Below are 22,699 nucleotides of genomic sequence, written 5' to 3'. Positions count from 1 at the left end.
AAAATATTTAGCAGGAAACAAAAACAAAATGATAGACCGTGGATTTCCAAGGGATTACAAAACGCATGTAAAAAGAAAAATACACTTTATAGAGAATTTATAATAAAACGTAGAACTTTAGCCGCTAAAGCCAATGCTACCGCGAACACGAACACTAAACTTTTCCCTCCAAAAATATAGCCTAAAACTTATCTCCAAATGCAAAACTGATATTAATAAAAATGCAATAATGCAATAACAGCTGAAAAAGTACTTGGGTGTGTGTTTTATTTTAAATTTGCCGTTCAATAATGCAATCGCTGCTGTCTGTCCCATAGAAGAACATGACAGCCAGCGTGTGTTTTGGAACTATTCGGGCTTACATGAACCACGTGACAGCCATAGCGGCGACATCAAAGAGTGTCGCAACTCATATGGCTCTGGGTTTAGGTCAGTGGCGGCGTTTCACAAAAACCTAGAGTATGGCATTCCCTCTGGGCATAACCCTACATAGAACAACGACATTACCGAACGACGTTATACCAAACAAAATGCACGATGCGTCGTAGTGACGTCATTTTCATGTAATTTTTGGACGTCCAAATTTGGTCCATTGAAGGGGTTGTTTTGTAACGCCAGGCGACGTCTTTTTTCGACGTCTTCCGCACGTCATTTTTCGACGTCTTCCGCACGTCATTTTTCGACGTCCATCCACAAAAGTTTGTTTACAATAAATCGCGCTCAGTGCTCTCAAACAAAACAGCGGCTTCACACACACACACACACACACACACACACACACACTCGAACTCGTGATCATCTGCTCCACGTGCCAACGCTCTACTGTTTGAGCTACAGAGAGAGTGATATAATTTATGATTATCGCGTTTAGGCTAAAAATAGGTTCGGCGCTTGGATCACGAGCATCTTGCAGTACATTTAAAATATTTTAAATATAATATTTTAAATATTTTAAAAATATATTACATTTTAAATATAGCGATTTGGAAACGTGGATGGAGCAGTGAATAGGTTCATTACACAGCAAAATGACACGACAAACTCGCGTTTTGGAAAAGAGCTCTTCATTTGTAAATTAAAAAAATTATAATAATCATGTAAATTTCCTGCACCTGTCATAGACGTCCAAAAAATTACCCAGTTCAGGTCCAATGTTGAACGTAAATATGACGTCCAAGTTGGGTCATGGTTGGACGTCCAAATAGTGGACCTAGTTTGGACGTCGAAAAAAATTACCCAGTTCAAAGGTCCAATGTTGAACGTCAATATGACGTCCAAGTTGGGTCATGGTTGGACGTCCAAATAGTGGACCTAGTTTGGACGTCAAAAAAAATTACCCAGTTCAAAGGTCCAATGTTGAACGTCTATATGACGTCCAAGTTGGGTCATGGTTGGACGTCCAAATAGTGGACCTAGTTTGGACGTCGAAAAAAATTACCCAGTTCAAAGGTCCAATGTTGAACGTCAATATGACGTCCAAGTTGGGTCATGGTTGGACGTCCAAATAGTGGACCTAGTTTGGACGTCGAAAAAAATTACCCAGTTCAAAGGTCCAATGTTGAACGTCAATATGACGTCCAAGTTGGGTCATGGTTGGACGTCCAAATAGTGGACCTAGTTTGGACGTCAAAAAAAATTACCCAGTTCAAAGGTCCAATGTTGAACGTCTATATGACGTCCAAGTTGGGTCATGGTTGGACGTCCAAATAGTGGACCTAGTTTGGACGTCGAAAAAAATTACCCAGTTCAAAGGTCCAATGTTGAACGTCTATATGACGTCCAAGTTGGGTCATGGTTGGACGTCCAAATAGTGGACCTAGTTTGGACGTCGAAAAAAATTACCCAGTTCAAAGGTCCAATGTTGAACGTCTATATGACGTCCAAGTTGGGTCATGGTTGGACGTCCAAATAGTGGACCTAGTTTGGACGTCGAATAGATGTCCAGAATTGGTCATGGACCGACGGACCCAATATAGACATGATCTGCACGTCTATCCGACGTCCAATGTTTAGTGGGATATTAACTCTATTACACTATTAATTAAAACTCACAGTGAACAGTATTAAATATTAAAACACATGCCTTACCTTTTTATTCCAGTGCAATTTTTATTGCAAAAGTGTAACGTTTTGCTGACAGTCCTATTTTTTATTAAAAAAAATTGCTGCTTCCATTCTGATTGCTATTATTTAATTTCTTCATTAAAATACGCAGGGAAGATAATTAAATAGGCCTGTTTCTTTTCATCTTTACTAGCTAATCAAAAAGACAAAAGTGATGCAATAAGCCCGCTGCGCACCCTCACTCCACACAATTATTTTTATAAAAATACTTTTGAAATAATGTATACATGTATGTGTTCATGTAAAATCTGCCATTGTGTTTTAAAAAGATGTTTTTTTTGTTTTTTTTCTGAAGTGAGATCCAATCAGAGAAGTCAGCATTAAGATCATAATAGCAGCGCTCATCGTGAATGGTCACTTATCGCGTGTTTTGCCTTTGGATTTAATATCAAATATTATATATAATAATATATATTTTTAAAGCACGCTGAGCAGGGAGGATCCTGGATTCATTTGAATTTTAATGACAAATGAGGCGATCACGATTTAGTGTGCTGTTAATAGCAAATTTTTAGGGGGGCTGGGTGGAAATTTAGGGGGTTTAAGCCATACTAACATTTTTAACGAGCATCATGTTTTATCTAAACTCTGACTGATAGGGTATGGCAGCTGCCATACTCTGCCAAACGCCGCCCCTGGTTTAGGTATGTAATCTGATGTAACCGATCTGGATCCGACTCCTCCCCCCGGATTTTATGTTCTGCAGTGAGGACCATCTCAAAGTTATGGGGGAGACGTGAAGCTGCTATAAGATGAAGCTTCTCTTTAATTCGCTCTGGGTGATCTTGATTTTACTCGAAAATGGTAAGAACTTTATTTATTGCAATCTCTCTACCGGTGTTTTCTGTGAAAGGTGTTGAAGTATAGGGTTTAATTTACGGAGGAGAGGACCTCATGGTGCTGTTAATAAGCTCTTTTTTTCACAAAAATATATATTTTTGCATGTAAAAGTAACTTTTCTTGCTGTAAACTTAATCAACTCTTGTGCCAAAGCAAATTGATTCAGGTAGAAAAACTTATATCATGTTGATGAACTACCAACATATAACCATGTGATGATGCTATTGAGATAGCCTGAATTGCTAAGAGATCTTTTTTTTTTCTATAAAATGTGGCGGTGGGGTAAAGTGAGACATGAGGCACAAGTTAAGTTTAGTCTTAAACATATTTTAACATAATACATGACATATGTTCTGGAATGTGTTGTTGTCAAGCTATCTGTCAGGATTATAACTGTTACAACGTGTTGTTATGGAAGTTTCAGAGTTGAAACTTGAGGCTACTGTTAATTCCAATGAAAGTGAAATACTTGTTCAATTAAATTAAAACCTATTTTTATATAATAATAATAATAATAATAATACATTTGACTTAAGTAGATCTGTGTGAGGTTTAATGCATTCTGGGTGTTTCTCAAAACCAAGAATGCAAAGAACGGACTTGTGTTCTTGGGGAGAACGCTCTTGCTAGCAATAATACCCCCGCACAGACGCAGTACCCAAACATAACGAGAATTATTGACGTTATTATTGGCCGTTATTCTTGGAGATTCTCACTTCCGAAAACGTTTGAGCACATTTTCGATTCGCTATAAATTTTCGTAAAAATGCCAATATTTGAAATCTACACAGTTGATTTCTCGCATCAAATGTTCTCAGAAGTGAATTTAGTGATGAAATATAGCTTACGGAATTGTAGGAAAACGACTTGTAGCCTATTGACCTGCCTCTCCTTCCTCGAATGCCGGGATATTTCTGCCGTCAAGTTCACACAAGTTACCAACAGTTGCATCCTCGTGTCAAGAACACTTACGGGATTTTTAACCGTTCTTGCCAAAATGCAAACTTGTGTATTGGGACAGTACTTGGGCACTGGGCAGCGACTGATGACGTTTCACAAGAACACAAGTACAGACAAGAACGCATATTGAGAAACGTGTCTACTGATGCCCACAGCCTAACAGTCACCACTCTTCTGCATAATGTAACCACAAAATTCAAAAACATTACAGAAAGTCCTCTAAGTTTCCAACATAACTGAACATTAAACACTAAAATTAATAACAACATCTTTCCATTTACTGAAAAACAAATAAAATAACACTTTAATCCCCAAATTTACCCCCCAAATTCAGTCCCTTGCAAAGCATGCTGGGAACTATTTTTTGTATTTTTTGGGAATCTTTTTTTTTGACAACTGGGCAGAGGATCTGTCACTGCCCAGTTAATTGTCAACAAAAATATTCATGTAGTTATCACACAAATGAATTAAGCTAACTTCAGTTATATTAGGTTGATTTAACGCAATTAAATTAAGTTGTAACAAAATGTTAAAAACCGTGTTACTTTAGGTTATTTTGATTAATTAAATTGAACAAGAGGCAACAGTTCATTTTTTGAGTGTATTTTCTTTCCAACATAATTATTTTACTTGCAAAATACTTGATCCACTAATGAAAGTGTGTTAAGTGACCCCCAATTTTTTCTCACTTTCAAGAAGATGTTAATGTCTGTATTAAATCCTTGTCAACCTCTTGTAACAAAAAGGCTAAAACTTTGAATGTAACAGATCACAGATTCTACCCAACTTAAAAAGCCTCAGTATCCATCTAAACATCTCTACGACCAGAGGCATGTTAAAATGTAGATATATTAGCTGTTCAACTTAGTGTAAAGCTTGTCCCCTTCAATTGTCAACTGCACTCGTTCCTGTTGCATGTCCTTTTTAAATCATAACAGGCATTTATTATTATTATTATTATTATTATTATTATTATTATTATTATTAAAATAATTTTGTGTGTTTTTGTCTGTTCAAGAGCTAAAGAGAACTCAATGTGGTGCTGACACACTATCTGAAGTGACTTTCTGTGCACACTTAGATGCGCAAGTACATATTTGGGTTTTTCTGCAGCGTGGTTAAATGGTTTAATAGCACTTATATGAATTATAGCATCATCATATAATGTAACGCTAGTCAAAGGATGCCATAAAAAAAAAAAACAGATGCTGTGTTAACTGCGTTAAATATTTTTAACGAGTTAAACTGAACAAATAAATTGCATGCTTTAAAGTGTTGATTTTGAGAGCCATAGTTGATGTATTTTACATCAGCTGATCAAATGTAGCTTGAATGTAATGTGAGTCGCTTTGGATAAAAACATATGCCGAAGTAATAAAGTGTAATGTAAACACTATTTATGTGGGAGATTCAAACACCAGATTTAAAATATATTGTAGAAAAACTGTTCATTTCTTCTTTAGGTGTTTTCGGTGTTGGATTAGAAGTGTCAGTGCTGGAGGGAGATTCAGTCACTTTACACACTGGTGTTCAAATAAACCAAAAAGAAGATATTAAATGGTATTTTAATGACACTCGCATCGCTCAAATCAATGGAGATCTTAATAAGACCTGTACAGATGTTCAGTGTAATAAAGGCACTGAGAGATTCAGAGACAGACTGAAGCTGGATCATCAGACTGGATCTCTGACCATCAGAAATATCAACACAACACACTCTGGACTTTATGAACTGAAGATCATCAGCATCAGCATAAGTGGACATATCTTCAGTGTTACTGTTCATGGTGAGTTAGTGAATGTTTAAATGCAGTTTATATATGTTTAAGCTATATTGTTAATTTGCCCGATTTTTTACCCCCAATGATATTCGGTTATTTTCTTTTCTTTTCTTTTTTTTTTTTTTTTTTTTTTTTTTTTCTCAGTTATTATTCTTACAGTATTCAGATCTCGTACAGTTTTTCCATTGACAAGTTATTAGTTTGAACAGTTTTTTTCATAGGAAGCTGCAGTTGAGCTCAGAGGGAGTTGACGTGTTTAATCACACATCTCTGATCAGCTTCTGTTATTATCTGTTTAAATGAGGATTTTATATAAAATACAGTGCTATGCATAAGTTTAGACACCCATACTAAAGTTGACTAAAAAGAGGAATAACAAATCATCTTTTGGAAACTGAACTTAATGCCTTAATTTAAAAAATTAGGAAAAATCCAACCTTTAAGGACACCAATTTTCTTTGTGAATGAATAATGTATTGTAAATAAATAAATGTTCTTCCTTAAAATACAGGGTGCATAAGTTTGGACACCCCTATGTTAAATTCCCATAGAGACAGGCAGATTTTTATTTTTAAAGGCCAGTTACTTCATGGATCCAGGATACTATGCATCCTGATAAAGTTCCCTTGGCCTTTGGAATTAAAATAGCCCCACATCATCACATAGCATTCACCATACCTAGAGATTGGCATGGTTTTATTTCAGTTAGCCTCATAGCTAGTTTGATTGGCATTGAGAGATGATCTTATGGAAAGTACCCCATGCCAATCTCTAGGTATGGTGAAGGCTATGTGATGATGTGGGGCTATTTTAATTCCAAAGGCCAAGGGAACTTTATCAGGATGCATAGTATCCTAAAATAAAAAAATAAAAAAATACTTAAAAATAAAAATCTGCCTGCCTCTATGGGAATTTAACATAGGGGTGTCCAAACTTATGCACCCTGTATTTTAAGGAAGAACATTTATTTATTTACAATACATTATTCATTCACAAAGAAAATTGGTGTCCTTAAAGGTTGGATTTTTCCTAATTTTTTAAATTAAGGCATTAAGTTCAATTTCCAAAAGATGATTTTTTATTCCTCTTTTTAGTCAACTTTAGCATGGGTGTCTAAACTTATGCATAGCACTGTATATAAAATGGGTTTGAGTACAAAACGAAAGTTAAGGAAGGGTTTATGCAATTTCATTCGTTCTCTCATGTTGTGTCATGTTGTTTTCATCTAGAACTTTAATCAGCTGTTGGTTTGTGTTTCAGGTGTTTCTGCTGCTAAACGAGATGAAGTGAAGAGAAAGACAGTGAAGGAAGGAGAATCTGTTACTTTTGATCCTGGTGGAATAAAAAACACGAATGATTTGATGACGTGGTATTTTAATGACATTCTCATCGCTCAAATCAGTGGAGATCTCGGTTATAACTGTACAGATGTTCAGTGTGAAGATGGTGATGGAAGATTCAGAGACAGACTGAAGCTGGATCATCAGACTGGATCTCTGACCATCACAAACACCAGAAACACAGACTCTGGAGAATATAAACTACAGATCAACATCAACACCAGCAGCTTCAGCATCACTAGAGTGAAGAGATTCAATCTTATTGTCATTGGTGAGTGTATAATTCTGCCATTAAATGCATTTTCTTTAAAAAAAAAAAAAAAAAAAAAACAGTTCAATATTTTTAAATCAACCCAATAACTGATATGGGTATGGACAGTTTAAAAAAGCAAACTTTGACTCAATGACACTTTGACTAAAGTTATTAACTTGAAAAAGAAAAATGTAGTTTTCCTGTGAATATTGTGATTTTAACTGCTGTTGTTAAAAACAAGAGAGGGTGCCATTTATAAGTTAAATCAATATCATACAACTGATGACCAGAAAGGTGTATGTATAAGGTAGAAAGGTGTAAATATGAGTCAAAGATATTGTTAAACACTGTGTGTATTATCAGTCAACCTGTATGTAACAGCAACTGTATGTATTCATCTGTTCCAGGTTCGGGTCGGTCTCCAGCTGCTGTAGCAGGAATCGTTGTTGCTGTTCTGCTGTTTTCTGCAGCTGCTGGTGTGATTTACTATCGCCACAAGATCTATACACCAGTACAACAGAACGTAATTATTACAAATAGCTGAGTTAACAAGGAATATGAATTTCTGTATACAAACATAAATGTAAACTGTGAATGAATAGTAATTTTTTGTCCTTTATTTTTAACACTACAGTTCACCAGTGAGGCAGTCAAAACTATCAAAAACACAAATTAACTAAATAAGAAATTCATATAAAAACATAAAGTGCGACTTTTGTCAGATAGCAAGTCTTGTAAGAAAATGCCAATACAGTTAAGCAGTTTTGATGTGATATTGAAATCATAATAAATTATTTTTTATTACAGGAGTACAGGAGATGACAGCTTGATGCAGTTTATAGACTGTTTAATATTAAGGAACTTAAAACCTCTGAACATAAAACACAAACCTGTAGTAGTTTTTGTGTTTTGGTATCTGAAACATAATTTCTTCTCATTACGTTAACCTTCTGTGAATCTGTGTTTCTTACAGGAGGATGATGCTGATAACCCACCACCTGATCCCAATGACATTCAGGAGGATGATGCTGATAACCCACAACCTGATCCCAATGACATTCCTTTGGAGGACATGTAACATCAGAAGGCCACATTTACACATAGCCGGGTATTTAGAGAAACAAATATTCACCCCATTCTCTTGGTTCATCTCAGTCTGAATTCATTTTGATAAATAAGTCGCACCTGACTATAAGTCGCAGGACCAGCCAAACTATGAAAAAAAGTGCGACTTATAGTCCGGAAAATACGGTACGCAAAAACCTGATGATGCCTCGGTGCACGCGCTGTCCTCAAATCAAGCAACAGCAAAAGAAGAAGAGTTCGACCAATCATAGCACTGGGTTCATTCCCCAATTAGCAAGCAGCACAGTAAAATCTCCAGTGTTAAAATCCTGGTGTTAAGGACTTTTAGAGTAAAGAGTTAATTTTCTGGTGTTGAATTTCAAGGGATTAACACTGCTAGTGTAAACTGCACCCTCTGGGTGGTGAAAATATGTGGAGTTAAATTAATAACACCGCGAGAGATTGTAATTAGTTACATCCGGGACATTTACGCGCTGGGCGCGACCAGACGAGCTGAAACTTTTTTCAAAGACGCCATTTTCTTTGACTCTCGATGCAAGGCATACGAGGAGGGAAAACGCATCAATTAAGTGTTTTATTGCATTTATACATGCATTTTAGTACATCATATTGTTTTATAACTATATGTATGTGCTGTGCACTGCTAAACCGCTCTCAGAGGGGCATTTTCCATGACGCGCAATGTGGAGCAGACCAGGATGGTGTTGTTTTTTAACAGGGAAATGACGAAAGTGAGTGTTTTAACTAATTTATTTTACAATATGTATTTTATAACATATTGATTTATAGTGATATTTAAATGCTCTGCGCGCTTAAATGAGCCAAAACTTTTTTCAAAGGGGCGACATCTTCTTTGACTCAATAGAGCTCGGGATCGTTACGTCACGCCGCAATGCATTGTGGGAATCACGGTACGGAAGTAGATGTACTGTATAGTAGCGTATGGTAGGCAGTAGGTAACGTTGATCATTTGGTCATTAATTTAGGTTATTTTTTGGAAAATGGTTCAGTATTGCTGTATTGTGAACTGCTGTAATCGGTCTCATGATCGACAGGGCAAACGCCTCATAAATCATATTAGTTTTCCCTATTTTCGTCAAATGGCTGGGTCGCCACTGGTCGTCAATATACTACCGGACGAAAACAGTGGATTATTGCATGTATGATAAATTACTCCTTAAGTGTAACAAACCTGCATAGACGAGCTTCGTATCTCACAGAATCTGACAAGTGTGTGTGTGTCACCACTGATGCTTGGTTAACGGTGTGAACGATTGTTTTCTCCGAGTTTACTTTGTAGATCTGCAGATCTTGCACTCATCCATTTGTGAACTGCAAGTGAGCCTCCTGTGACAAGTTTAAATTGGTCGGAGCAGAGACCTTCAAACAGAAATCACAAAGCCTTTCTTTAAAGTGAATTTAGTTTTGCATTAATTTGTATTTTAATTTTAATAAATGTTTCATCAACCAACTGCCTGGATTTAATACAAGAAGTAAATATAGCAGAGAGGTCTCATAAATTAACCTAAACTCATAAGGTAGTCTACTTGCCTCACAGACCTGAAAAATATATCTAGCCTATATTAAAATGTCTACTTTTAAACAAACAATTCAAAACGAAAGAAAACAGACAGCTATATGCTTATGTAAGTTAATCCGTATGCAATGTGCATTTCTCTCTGGCGCGTTCACTACAGCGAAGATCGCCAATCAGCATCGTCAACCTCATCTTTGCAGTCGTCTGTGACAAAAAAAACAAAAACACTTGTTTATTAAACAATTAAAATGTGTGTGTGAATGTTGTTGCCGAGGGCACAGAAAAAAAGAGACACTGCAATTGGTGATGTAAAGTCATTTATTGAGAAGATGGTTTATAAAGAAAAACAGACCACACTGAATGTTGTAAGCATTTATTAAGCATATGGCAGAGTAGAGAGAAATTGAAAATGTATTAGAAAGAGCTTTACCAAAGAAAGAAGAAAAATGCAATCATTACCGTCTATGTGTTGCGGACGAGACCCAGAAGATACAGCGATGAAGAAAAGGTCCAGAAGAAGGAGGAAGGAGAGACAAAGGCTTTATAACCAAGTCCTAGGGGGTTTCCAGGAGAGGATGACCAATGAACAAGTTATAGGGAGTTTCCAGGAGGAGATTTCTGAAGATGTCCAAAAGTTGATGGACTTTATAAAGAGCTGGAATGACATGTCCAGTCAGACGCTGTTTCACCAAGGACGGCCTCTCTGGTGTTAGATGCCTTGCCATTGCGCCTCATGAAGATGAAAGCTTGTATATTATTTGGTTTTGATTTACTTTTATTTTTATTTTATATATTAGTACCTTTTATGTAAACTAGTTAACCTGTATTTAATAAAAAAAATACATATAATTGAAATTAAGAAGCTCGCCTGCCTTAAGTCTCTGTTTTACTAAATATTGAGCTGAACTAAACCACGGAGCAGTCTTTCGACTGAATTGTAAGTATGGAAATTGATATACTTATTGTTTAGAACGAATTCGACTGTCTTTACCTAACCTGAGAATAAACAAAATAAGGTAGAAGGTGTCTATATTTAAGACCCAAACAAGGGGTTAAATTAAGCACCATAAAACAACATAGATATCATATTATTATATGATATCTATGATATTGTACAGTAAATGGCGGTGATACTCCTAAGGAGTGAGCAGCCAGTAACAATAGAAGAAGAACGCCGTAATCTCAGTTCTCGCGCATGCGTCGTGGCGCTCCAGTGAACTCTCGTCAGAGGCCCACATTGAAGAACACTAATAGTTGGATAAAGTCGTTATTTATGTTGTTTTTCCGCACAAAAAGTATTGTCGTCGCATGATAAACGTAATGTAGAGCCACTGTAGTCACTTGGACTATTTTAACGATGTTTTAATAACTATTCTGGGCCGACGAGTTTCGGTCCCTCTGAAAGCCTATGGAGGAGTAATCCAGCCGTCAGATTTCATCAAAAATATCTTAATTTGTGTTCCGAAGATGAATGAAAGACTTACATGGTTGGAACAACATGAGGGTGAGTAATTACTGACAGAATTTTCATTTTTGGGTGAACTAACCCTTTAAGTTTGTCAGTATATGGTATAGCCAACTTTTTTTGTCACGGCCCATAACTTTTTCTCTTTCTTTCTCGGTGCCGGTGGAAACCGGCCAGTGTGGTATAGTATTCTGTAACCCTATAGTGATGGGTACGGGCTGAGGACCCAAGCAATCCGATTGGTTCAAAGGACGTTTTATGGGTAATCGCTTTAGTGCCTGGTTACAAATCATACAAAATCACTTTATTATAGAAGACGTTTGTACTACGTTATAACGAATCATTAATGTATTTAAAGGTGCTGTATGTAGGATCCAGCGACCTCTAGCGGTGATGTTTCAGATTGCAACAACAGCGCTCGTGCTCGTGAAAAGCAATAAAGTTACAACTGTAGTCTTTCACATCAGATAACGTTAGCAAATGGTCGGCGTTAGCTGGCGAACTAATGATGTCTAACTTGAGCCAACTAAAGCACAAAATCACAATATATTTTACATGCTTTGAAGTATTGTTAGCTTACCTGTCCAAAAGGATGAAAGCCAACTCAGGGGCTGTTTTTATACCTAAAACAAAGCGGAGGTCTCTCCATAATTCAAACGCTCTGCCAATGTTGATCCGTGTTTTCGTCCTGAGTCGATCCGATTGACGTTTGGCCTGACGAGCTTCAGCAGATACATTTTTTTTTTTTTTTTTTTGAGTTTGTGTTGGAGTCTGTGTTGTGCTGGAGGCAGGTCGTTTTTTGGTGTTATCAGACTCCATGTCGTTAGCTGCAGTGCCGTCGCAATAGACTGTTTATTAGCCTGACGTCGTCATACTCAGATTCTAGTCAGAATGTGAGTCTGATACTTCTCCATAAAGATTTGATTATGGGGCGTGTCTCAACCAAACCAGGAAAAAAAAAAAAAACTCTGCACTCAATTGGATAGACCTACAACCAATCAGAGCAACGGAGTAAATGACGCATGTTCTTCATTCATATTTTCAACCAACAAAATGTCGCGGCTCTCTGTTCCTCTTTTAAAATGAATGCGCTGTCGATATAACAGACGCAATGGCGGAATCTACACATGATGTTTCATAAACAAAGTTCGGGAGGAGCACGTACAAATAATCAATCCAATATCAACTTGTCATCAAACAATACCATGTCTAACGTTACCCTTTCTATCAGCATGAGGAAGCATATTCACTCTGTAAACTTACCTAACACTCCTTGACAGTTTTTCAGCATCCCTCCACCACCCCGAATCCTCACTCTTGTCTTGTTCTCTCACAACCAGGAATACGGGGGAGTATGGCTACCGAGCCCACAGCCCTCTCCTCGGACAGCACGTCATATACGCATTTATTCTATCGACTTATTTGTGTGAACTCTTATATACGCATTTATTCTATCTGACTTATTTGTAAATGTGAACTCGTGAAATCTCAATTCTCCAGCAGCAGTCGTCTTTGTTGTAAACTAATTCAAATCAAGCGCTCTTTGGTGACGTGGATGATTACGTTACCGTTGCTCATCTGTCCATCATCGTATAAAGCCCGCCCTGACAATTTGATTGGTCCGAACAATTTTTGTTCGGGCATAATAGCTCCTCAACGGAGCGAGTCCAGACCGAACTTCCCGACCAAAAAATGTTGTGGGCGGGGTTCGGGCTGGCACCCAGGCTAACTGTTTATATAAAACGGAGAGGCTCGGGAGCGCGCATGCACGTCACATCCGGTGGACTTCGCAGAAAATCCGACCCTGAGATTTCACATAAAAATAGGAATACTGGCCTTCAGAGGTAATAGCAAAACGCGAAAAGTGGATCATTGTAATGTGTGATTACAACCCCTTCACAGACGGGCAATAAAAAAAGGATTCATTTTATAAAAAAAGTTACATACAGCACCTTTAATGTATTTTAAATTATACGTTTCATATACTAGTATTTAACCGAAGCTATAGATTGTGAAATTAAACATTTCTCGATGGTAGTGTTTTTTAGTTAGCTTAGATAATAGCATAGCATACAGCTAACGTTATCCGATGATCGTGATTCGTGCTGATACTGCCTTACCATATTCACAGCCATTCGTAATGCAATTATAATTATGTAATTATTATGTAATTATTTTTTACACTTTTATTTATTAAAATATTCTTAAAATAATGCTTATTTGTGTATATTACTATTTTTCGTATTAACAGTTTAGACATTTAAATAAATTACAGAATGCTAGCTATGTTTTGTGGGTATAAATATAAAATATAAAATCTAGCCTTGACTAAAGAACAGTATAATAAAATTATGGAATCACAATTTTTAATGTAATTAATCAAACCCCTTAATTCATATAATAATCTTTTATTTGAAAGAAATAACATTTTTAAAGTATGTTTTGTGACAAAGTTATTTGTTATTAAGCAATGGGGCATAAAATGCTTTTTTATTACAAGCATGTCATTTGTGTACTAATGCATATGATTTATGTCATAATTAATTCTTAATACAGAACATCAAACAACACAATAACATTTAATGTAATAAAATGAGAGAACCAAAACTTATATAAAAATTTAATTAAATTACACAATACAATACATAATGAATTCAACTGAATTATGAGATGTAATATATTACATTTTTATTAACACAAAACTACAAGCAAAATGCACATCGTTTTAGGACATTTATAGAGCTTTTTAAAATACACAACAATACAAAGCAGCTTTAAACAAACATACTCTAGTATGTATTTATTTTCCTAAACACTTTTGTGATAGTCCTCTGGCTATACATTGTGGAGATTTAAAAACAATTAATGTTGAGTTAGCTGTGTTAAAATATTTAATAAACTGTAAGGTTAAAGTTTTTTGAGAGCTAATGAGACACAAATAGATGCAGTGTATTTTGCTGTATGTAAAGTCAGATCTTTAGTTTGAAGTAAATTCATGTTATATGTGCAGTCAATTCTTTGTGGAACCATCCTAAGGCCTAGATGATGCAGTCAGTCAATTTCCCCTTTAGATGGTGCGGTCGTGACCTGGTAGGTGAGGAGGCTGGACTAGGTGTCATGGACTGACTTGAGGGAACTCTGCAAAAACACACAAACAACACATCACGTGCAACTGTACACTTGCAGTCTTTAGTGCTATGGAACATCACTCACTGTATTTGCTTTGATATGCAAGCTCAAAGGTGCAACGGAGCAGACGCAGTTAGCTCGTTGAACCTGGGGTGTCATGGATGGACTGACTTGAGGAACTCTGCAAAAACACACAAACAACACGTCATGTGCAACTGTACACTTGATTAACTAATCATTTACAAAACATGAATATGCGTTTCATACATGTTCAATAAATAATGTTTTTTTTTGTATGTATGTAGCAATTAGAGGGTGCAGAAAGTGTTGTAAATGTCTTGAATACACATACAGATCATTTGTAACAAATAAGTGTAACACTTTTACAAGTGATGAATAGTTTACACTTTAGATTAGGAGATGCATAAAGTGTTGTAAATGATTTATTCATTCATTACACATCTATAACAGGTGTTGAACACTGTAGTGTGTACTGCAGTGTAAGTGTTGACTGGTGAGGGTATAGACAGCTGTCTTCTGTAGTGTAGTGTGTAGTGTAGTGTAGTGTAGTGTGTACTGTACTGCAACTGCAGTGTAAGTGCTGACTGGTGAGGGTGAGGGTATAGACAGCTGTCTTCTGTAGTGTAGTGTAATGTGTACTGCAGTGTAAGTGCTGACTGGTGAGGGTATAGACAGCTGTCTTCTCTGAAACATATGGAGTCTTTAACCACTGTTCACCTGATGTGAGCAAAACATACAAAAAATTGCATTCTTCTTTTTCATCACTTTAAGGGCTTAAGGGCTTTGCAGTGTAACAAATGCTTCGTGGAATCTCCAGCTCTGGATCTTGTACTCCTGTCTGCGCCTCAGCACCCTCTATCCGAATCCAGAGTTTCAAGAAGATCAGATAAACTTTATTTATCACCTTATAGTTTTTTTGGTTCGTAAAAATAAAGTTTTTCGGATCTTCTTGAAACCTTGGATTCTGATAGAGGGCGATAAGGCGTAGAGAGGAGTGCAAGTCCTGGCTCTCTACACCTCTCCTGAGCTGAGATATGGAGATCCCTTTTTAAAGACATGATAAACTCATTAAGAAGTTGTCTCTCATTTACAACTCTTCTCATTTATAACTCATTTATAAGTAAAGTAATATATTACAAGTAACATGCATTACATAATAAGATCACTTTTGATGTAACGAGTAAAGAAACGGATTACAATAATGTACATTATAAAATCAGATTACTTTTTGATGTTACTAGTTAAGTAATGCAATACAAGTCACATACTAGGCCTATATAATCACATTACATTCTAATAATCCCAAATACATTTAATTACAGTAAAAAAAAAAATCACTGCAGATTAAGTGTTTTCGAAAACAATATTCACAGTATAAGTATGAATTGTAGCTGAAATGTAGCCATTGATGCATGAGGTCCACTATAGTGGACATATGATTAATCAGATTTCTCTCCCAATCTAAAATCAAAACTTGGAAAATGTAACTGGGTCATTATACGAAAACGTGCCATTTCCCACTTTTAATGTTTGATTTTCAAAGTACTGTTTTGAAAATCTTTAAAGGGATAGTTCATCCAAAAATGAAAATGCTGTCATCATTTACTCACCCTCAAGTTGTTCCAAACCTGTATGAGTTTCTTTGTTCTGCTGAACACAAAGGAAGATATTTTGAAGGATGTTTGTAATCAACAGATCTTGGTCCCCATTGACTTCCATAGTAGAAAAAAAAAATACTATGGAAGTCAATGGGGACCGAGATCTGTTTGGTTACAAACATTCTTCCAAAACTATCCCTTTAAAGATTTTCAAAACAGTACTTTGAAAATCAAACATTAAAAGTGGGAAATGGCACGTTTTCGTATAATGACCCAGTTACATTTTCCAAGTTTTGATTTTAGATTGGGAGAGAAATCTGATTAATCATCCCTTTAAGCATCTTTTTGGATGAAGTAGATCCTTACCTCCTTACCTCTCAGGAAAATGTGCCGTGCCATCTTATGTATTTTATTTTTTTCATATAACCAATGTAAATGTGTGTGTTTTTAGTATACACTTTTTTCCCACTCATTTTCTTCAGCATTGACCACACCTCTCCTATTTTAACTTCCCTCCCTATAGTAGAACAATAGTTCGTCCATGCATTTTATTTACTATTCTTAATTATTCTTCGTGCCTGAGCACGTTAAGTTATCTTGGTTCAAATTACCTCTTGCCCTATTTCGTTCTTTAACAGCTTTTGTACATGTATCATTCCACCATGGGACCATTTTCCTATTCCCCCCAACTAACTTAAATGGTATGCTTTTTAATGCTGCATTCATTATTAAATGTGTAACCTCAGATGCACATTCCTCAATATCACCCTGCATTGAGACTGTCTCTGCTGAAATACAACATATTTCTTAAAAATTTTCCCAATCAGCTTTTTCAAACTCCCATTTCTTATGATTACATTTACATTTACATTTATTCATTTAGCTGACGCTTTTATCCAAAGCGACTTACAATTGCTATATATGTCAGAGGTCGCACGCCTCTGGAGCAACTAGGGGTTAAGTGTCTTGCTCAGGGACACATTGGTGTCTCACAGTGGATTCGAACCCGGGTCTCTCACACCAAAGGCATGTGTCTTATCCATTGCGCCACCACCACCCCTGATTAGGCCTTTCTTGGAGATCTATTTCAATATTTATAGAGCAAAATATTGGAAAATGATCACTTCCAATACTTGTACTTTCTATCACCTTCCATTCACAAGAGTGTGACATTTTATTAGAAACCAGAGTGAGATCAATACAAGACAGTGTGTTAGAATGTATATCAATTCTTGTACCATTCCCATTATTTAAACAAACTAATTGCCTAACATCCATCAGTTCTTCCACTGCTTCTCCATTACTATCTGTATGCTTACTTCCCCATAGACTATTATGTGCATTGAAGTCTCCACACCATATTTCTTTCTGGGTTCCTTGTCTACTTATTATTCCCTCTAAGGTTTCTAGGTTTAATGATTTACAAGGGTTATATAAGTTTATTACTATTAAGTGTCCATCTGATTTATAAATTTCAGTAATTACACATTCTATTTCTGTTGTAGTTTCTATTCTTCTAAATGGTATCCCATTCCTTACAAATGTTGCACATCCTCCACCCTGATTCCCACCTCTATCAAACCTAACAGACTCATAACCAGGTAAAATAAAATCAAGGTGAGGCCTTAGCCAGGTCTCTTGAATGCAAATAGTATCAGGTTTGACTTCAGACTCTACTATAAACTTCTTAAATTCTTGTCCATTTGCAGTGAGACTCCTAGCATTCCATTGTAACAGATGGAATACCATAATAAATTTAAGTAATACTCTGAGACCCTCCATCATTATTAGTGCTTAGCATGCCATGTATATCTTCTGCTTTTAAATCTTTGATACCCAAGAATTCCTCTGCAGCTTCTACCACTGTTTTGATCCTGTCACTTTTCCTTTCTTGTCATGTGGCAACATTCACAACTTTACATATAAAAGCTACAAAGCTCTTTTTTTCTACCATCAAGGTGTTCTCCTCCACTACACTTATGTTTACATGGTTGCTGTATGGCTACGGGTATTAGGTCTACTTTTCCTGGCTGACATCTCTTTATGTTTAACCTCTGGGGTAGGCCTACTGCTCCATGTATTACATTTTCATTGAGGTTTTCATGACTCTCTATTTGACTATTTTTAGTACAAACGTCTTCTATGATAAAATGATTTTGTATGATTTGTAACCAGGCACTAAAGCGATTACCCATAAAACGGCCTTTGAGCCAATCGGATTGCTTGGGTCCTACGCCCGGACCCAATACACCGAGTAACCATATTATTCACCACACCGGCTTCTGCGTTGCCTCTAAAATGGCCGCCGTTACCCACAATTCACCATTCCATAACGTTTACGCCCGAGCTCTATATGGAGCTGACGACGAGGAGATTTGTTTGTAACGTTAACAGAGAAAACGCAGAAAGTAAGTTTTTTTTACCTAATTTACAACATGTATGTCATGGCATTATATTGTTGTGTAATGATATTTATGTGATGTGCGCGCTTAAACCTTTCTCACAGACTAACGTTAGGCCCTCCATCCTCTTTGACTCGTGACGCAGTGTAGACACGCTTTTAACAGTGAAAACACAGAGTAAGAGTTTTAACTTATTTACAATACGTGTTTTATAATGTTATATTGTTTTATGATAATATTTGTGACGTTCAAATATCATAAAGTAGCCTATGTATTTATCCTCAAACTATCTTTTACTCTCGTTTGCCAGCACACCTAACGTATAACGTTAACTGAAAAACAGAAGAACAACTCCACAAAGTGCGGACCTACAATGCACGTGAAATTGTCACTTTATTTCCTTATTTGGGGGACCAATTTTCTTAAAATTGGTAAGTAATTCTTTCAGATTAAATATGTATGCAAAATGTATTTTATCAGATTTACTTTATGATGTTTGGATATGCTTTAAATGTATTAGAGAATGTGCCTGATAGCGCTCCGGCGCCACCATATCTCGTCGTCTCGATTACAATATAATCACATTTAAATAATTTTGTTTCACACATTCAACTCATGCACACGGGACGATGACTTAGCTTTACAGAAGGCGTGTCTCAGCGCCGTTACTAGAATAAGCCACACCCACTCATTAACATATTATTTGCATGCAGGTTGTCTTTGAAAATGAAAACGAAAATGAAAACTGTGAAATAAAAGGGGAATTAAAATGAAAACGAAAATTTACATTTGTATTTGAATTGTGTCACTATTATTTCGTGAGCGTTACCAAAGAGCATTGTAAAAACTGTATTTGTAGTTTCTTTTTCACGTTTGGCTTTTCATTTTAATATTGGCAGTCTTGCCTCGAGACTGTAGTGGAAATGAAATGTGAAATCACCAATTGCATTTTATTTTTCAATTTGACAGGGATAATGTTGTGAAAATGAAATCATTTAATTTCATTCTCAATTTTGTCACATTTTTTGCGTACTGTTTTCTGTAATGAAATTGTTAATCTGGTTTTAATTTTCATTTTAATCATTTAATTTATTTATTTAAATTTGGCAGAAAATGCCTTCCATACCAGTAAGCCTACTTCAGCCAATCGGTAATAGGGTAGGGGCTGGTCTTGGGTTTTGGGCAATCAGATTGATTCAGCAGTCACTCCACGTGTGAATTTGTTTTGTGTTTCCCACACTGGCAGCGCGATACGGTAGGCTACGGGCATCACGAGTCGGTGCATATAGCTGCTACACGGAGAATACACGTTATAAAAATAAATAAATCTCGCGTGCAATTTAACTAATGTAATGCGGAACTACTGTTAGATACGGGGGATATTTAGGGACACCTAATCTGTAGCCCCGCCTTAGCTCTGAAGCAGGCTGCGATGTAAAGATTGCTATGCTGGAATGTGTGTGTGTGTGTGGGTGTGTGTGTGTGTGTGTGTGTGTGTGCGCGTGTATGAGTGAGTCGCGGGCGCGATCGAACAGTGCTTTTGTCAAACTTTAAACTCTTGTCAAACTGTAGCCTAACCTCAAACAGAGCACTAATCTGATTATTTTTAAGTTACACATTCTACATTGATTAAATAGAAAATCAAAATGTGTTTTTAATGGTAGTATTATTTTATACAGAAATAAATTATTTATAATTAAGATGAGAATAAAGTTAGTGTTAATTAAAATTTGAAGGAAAACGAATATATTGATCTGAAATATACCAAATTAATTTTAAATTCATTCAGGTACAATTACCAAACATCTCAAGGTCTTTTTGTCTTTTTATTAATATAATTAATAAACGAATTATATTAAACTATTGTCAGTGCACTACAAATAAACTGGTTCTATGCCTTTACTTACTATTAATAAAACTTAATTAAAAAATACAAGGCTTAAGACATTTATTTTCCTTTGGTGGTACAGCCTGAGACATGCAAAATAAAAATAAAATTGCCTTCTGCATTTTTGTTTTGCTTTTCCCTCCACTGTACTGAACTCATACCGAACCGTGACTTCTGTGTACCGTTCCACCCCAAATAAGATTCTAAATGTACTGGTCTGATTTTATGACGAGGATGCAGGCAGTGTGAAAACACAGCACCTTGCTAAGGGACTATTTATCAAAATGTTCACCCAGGGGAGCACACCCGATCCCGCTTGACAATTATGTTGATCAGGGCATATATCTTGGCTTGCCTCCCAGGGAAAAAAGTTCAGGCTCAGGATTTTTTTTCTACTATCAGCCCTGTAGAACCTGGTGATGGTAAGATTTAACAGATAACATACATGTATGAGAGAATCATGGGCACAAACATAAAAAAATAATCATAGCTTTGTTGCTATTTGATAGATTTTCTGTGTTTCATAACACTCATTTTGAATTTGTCCAGTCAAATTATTTTACAAAAGTAAATCTTTTTTTTTTTTTTTTTTTTACTTAAAATGAGTTTTCAAACCTTTTCATGATTTGACAGGTATATGTTTTCTTGCTGTTTAATTTTAGACTCAACTGATTGAGAAAAATCTGCCCATCACCTGCCCCCAACATCACAAAGCCACAACAACGAAGCAAAGATTCTTCCGGCAGCTGACTATTTAGTGAGATTAATTTATCGTGTCTAAATTTATTCTTAAAGGGATAGTTCACTTTGAAATTAAATTTTGGTATGTTTTAGCTCACCTCAAGGGCATCCAAGATGTAGGTGTCTGTTTCTGCAGTAGTTTTAATTTTGATAATTTTAAGTCAAACTGTTCTTGTCTGTCAGTCATATAATGCAGGTCTATGGTCACCACCTCAAAAAGCATGCACAGAGAAGTCCAAATTAAACAATTCCCCATCGTAAGTACACATTGATGGCCTAAGACACGAAACGAGCGGTTTGTATGAGAAAATTAACAGTATTTATAGCGTTTTTACCTCTTGTACACAACCATGTCCAAGTGATCTGAGGGCGCACGCTTCCTGGTGTGTACGTCACTCATTGTTTAATTTGGACGATGGGGAATTGTCTTAATTTGGACTCTGTGCATGCTCTTTGAGATAGTGACCATAGACCTGCATTATATGACTGACAGACAAGAACGGTTTGTCCTAAAAATATCAAAAATGAAACTACTGCGGAAACAAAGACACCTACATCTTGGATGCCCTTGAGGTAAGCTAAAACATGCCAAAATTTAATTTGAGTGAACTATCCCTTTAAAGGGTTAGTTCACCCACAAATGGAAATTCTGCCATTAATTACTCACCCTCATGTCGTTCCAAACATGTAAGACTTTCTTTCATCTTCACAACACAAATGAAGATATTTTTAATGAAATCTGAGAGCTTCCTGTCCCTCCATTGACAGTCCACGCAACTACCACTTTCAAGCCCCAGAAAGGTAGAAAGGTACATCATTAAAGTACTCCATGCGACTCCAGTGGTTTAACATACATTTTATTAAACTATGCAAGTGCTGTGTTTGCAGCAAAAAAGCATTTACCACTTAATTTATAAAATATAAATTTCCAACATGCGTTCATGAGATAATTACAACACGTGCATGTTGTTAATGCGAGAGCGGATGTTGTAGTGTGATTGTGCATTGAAGATTAATATTTTGTAAATAAAGTTGAGTTAAAATTGTCGTAAAAAAAGTCGTAAAATTGAGGTCAAACCACTGGAGTCACATGGATTACTTGTGATTTTCTTTATGCCTTTCCGTGGCTTTGGAAGTGGTAATTGAATAGGCTGTCGATCAAGGGACAGAAATCTCTTAGATTTCATTAAAAATAACTTCATTAAGTGGTCCGAAGATGAGCAAAACTCTTACTGGTTTGGAACAACATAAGGGTGAATAATTAATGACAGAATAGTCTTTAATTTACTTGGAAATCAGTAAATTCAAGTCTTAATCTTACCAAAATAGTTTCTTGTTTGAGTCACGAAAGTTGGTTGAACTTTTTCCACCATAAACTTGCTGTATTTATAAAACACAAATTGTATTGATTGTAATTGGTCTGGTTTTGTGTTGTCTAGGGAACCAGCACTCCAGGATATTACGAGAAAGTTGGATCTGCACAGCCTTTCCTTCTCTGTGAAACAACTATGCACTGAACTTTACTGTTAGCAAC

At 36.2% G+C, this 22,699-nt stretch overlaps 1 protein-coding gene and 1 long non-coding RNA gene across 5 annotated transcripts in view; both read left to right on the top strand.

Annotated features, from left to right (window-relative positions):
* The first annotated feature begins 2,828 nt into the window (after positions 1-2,828).
* Positions 2,829-22,699, top strand: part of LOC311295158 (uncharacterized protein) — a 149,064-nt gene continuing 129,193 nt past the window's right edge. Inside the window, exons 1-5 of one of the 4 annotated variants that reach the window (XM_084416377.1) lie at positions 2,829-2,928; positions 5,388-5,711; positions 6,966-7,316; positions 7,706-7,821; positions 8,272-10,993. In XM_084416377.1, the coding sequence (XP_084272503.1) occupies positions 2,877-2,928; positions 5,388-5,711; positions 6,966-7,316; positions 7,706-7,821; positions 8,272-8,376 (948 nt within the window). In that variant the 5' untranslated portion in view covers positions 2,829-2,876 and the 3' untranslated portion in view covers positions 8,377-10,993. Of the gene's footprint in view, positions 2,929-5,387; positions 5,712-6,965; positions 7,317-7,705; positions 7,951-8,271; positions 10,994-22,699 lie in introns of those variants that run through there. The other 3 variants (XM_084416378.1, XM_084416379.1, XM_084416376.1) reach the window with 3 other exon arrangements.
* LOC311295190 lies at positions 18,539-21,189 on the top strand. Its single transcript, XR_014628228.1, has 3 exons — positions 18,539-18,713; positions 18,847-18,967; positions 21,087-21,189. It is a non-coding gene; the product is annotated as an uncharacterized lncRNA (long non-coding RNA).

The sequence above is a fragment of the Rutilus rutilus genome (assembly GCF_951802725.1).
Source record: "Rutilus rutilus genome assembly, chromosome: 8".
NCBI lineage: Eukaryota > Metazoa > Chordata > Actinopteri > Cypriniformes > Leuciscidae > Rutilus > Rutilus rutilus.
The sequence above is the reverse complement of the archived record's forward strand: the minus strand, read 5'-3'. Positions and strand labels throughout refer to the sequence as shown.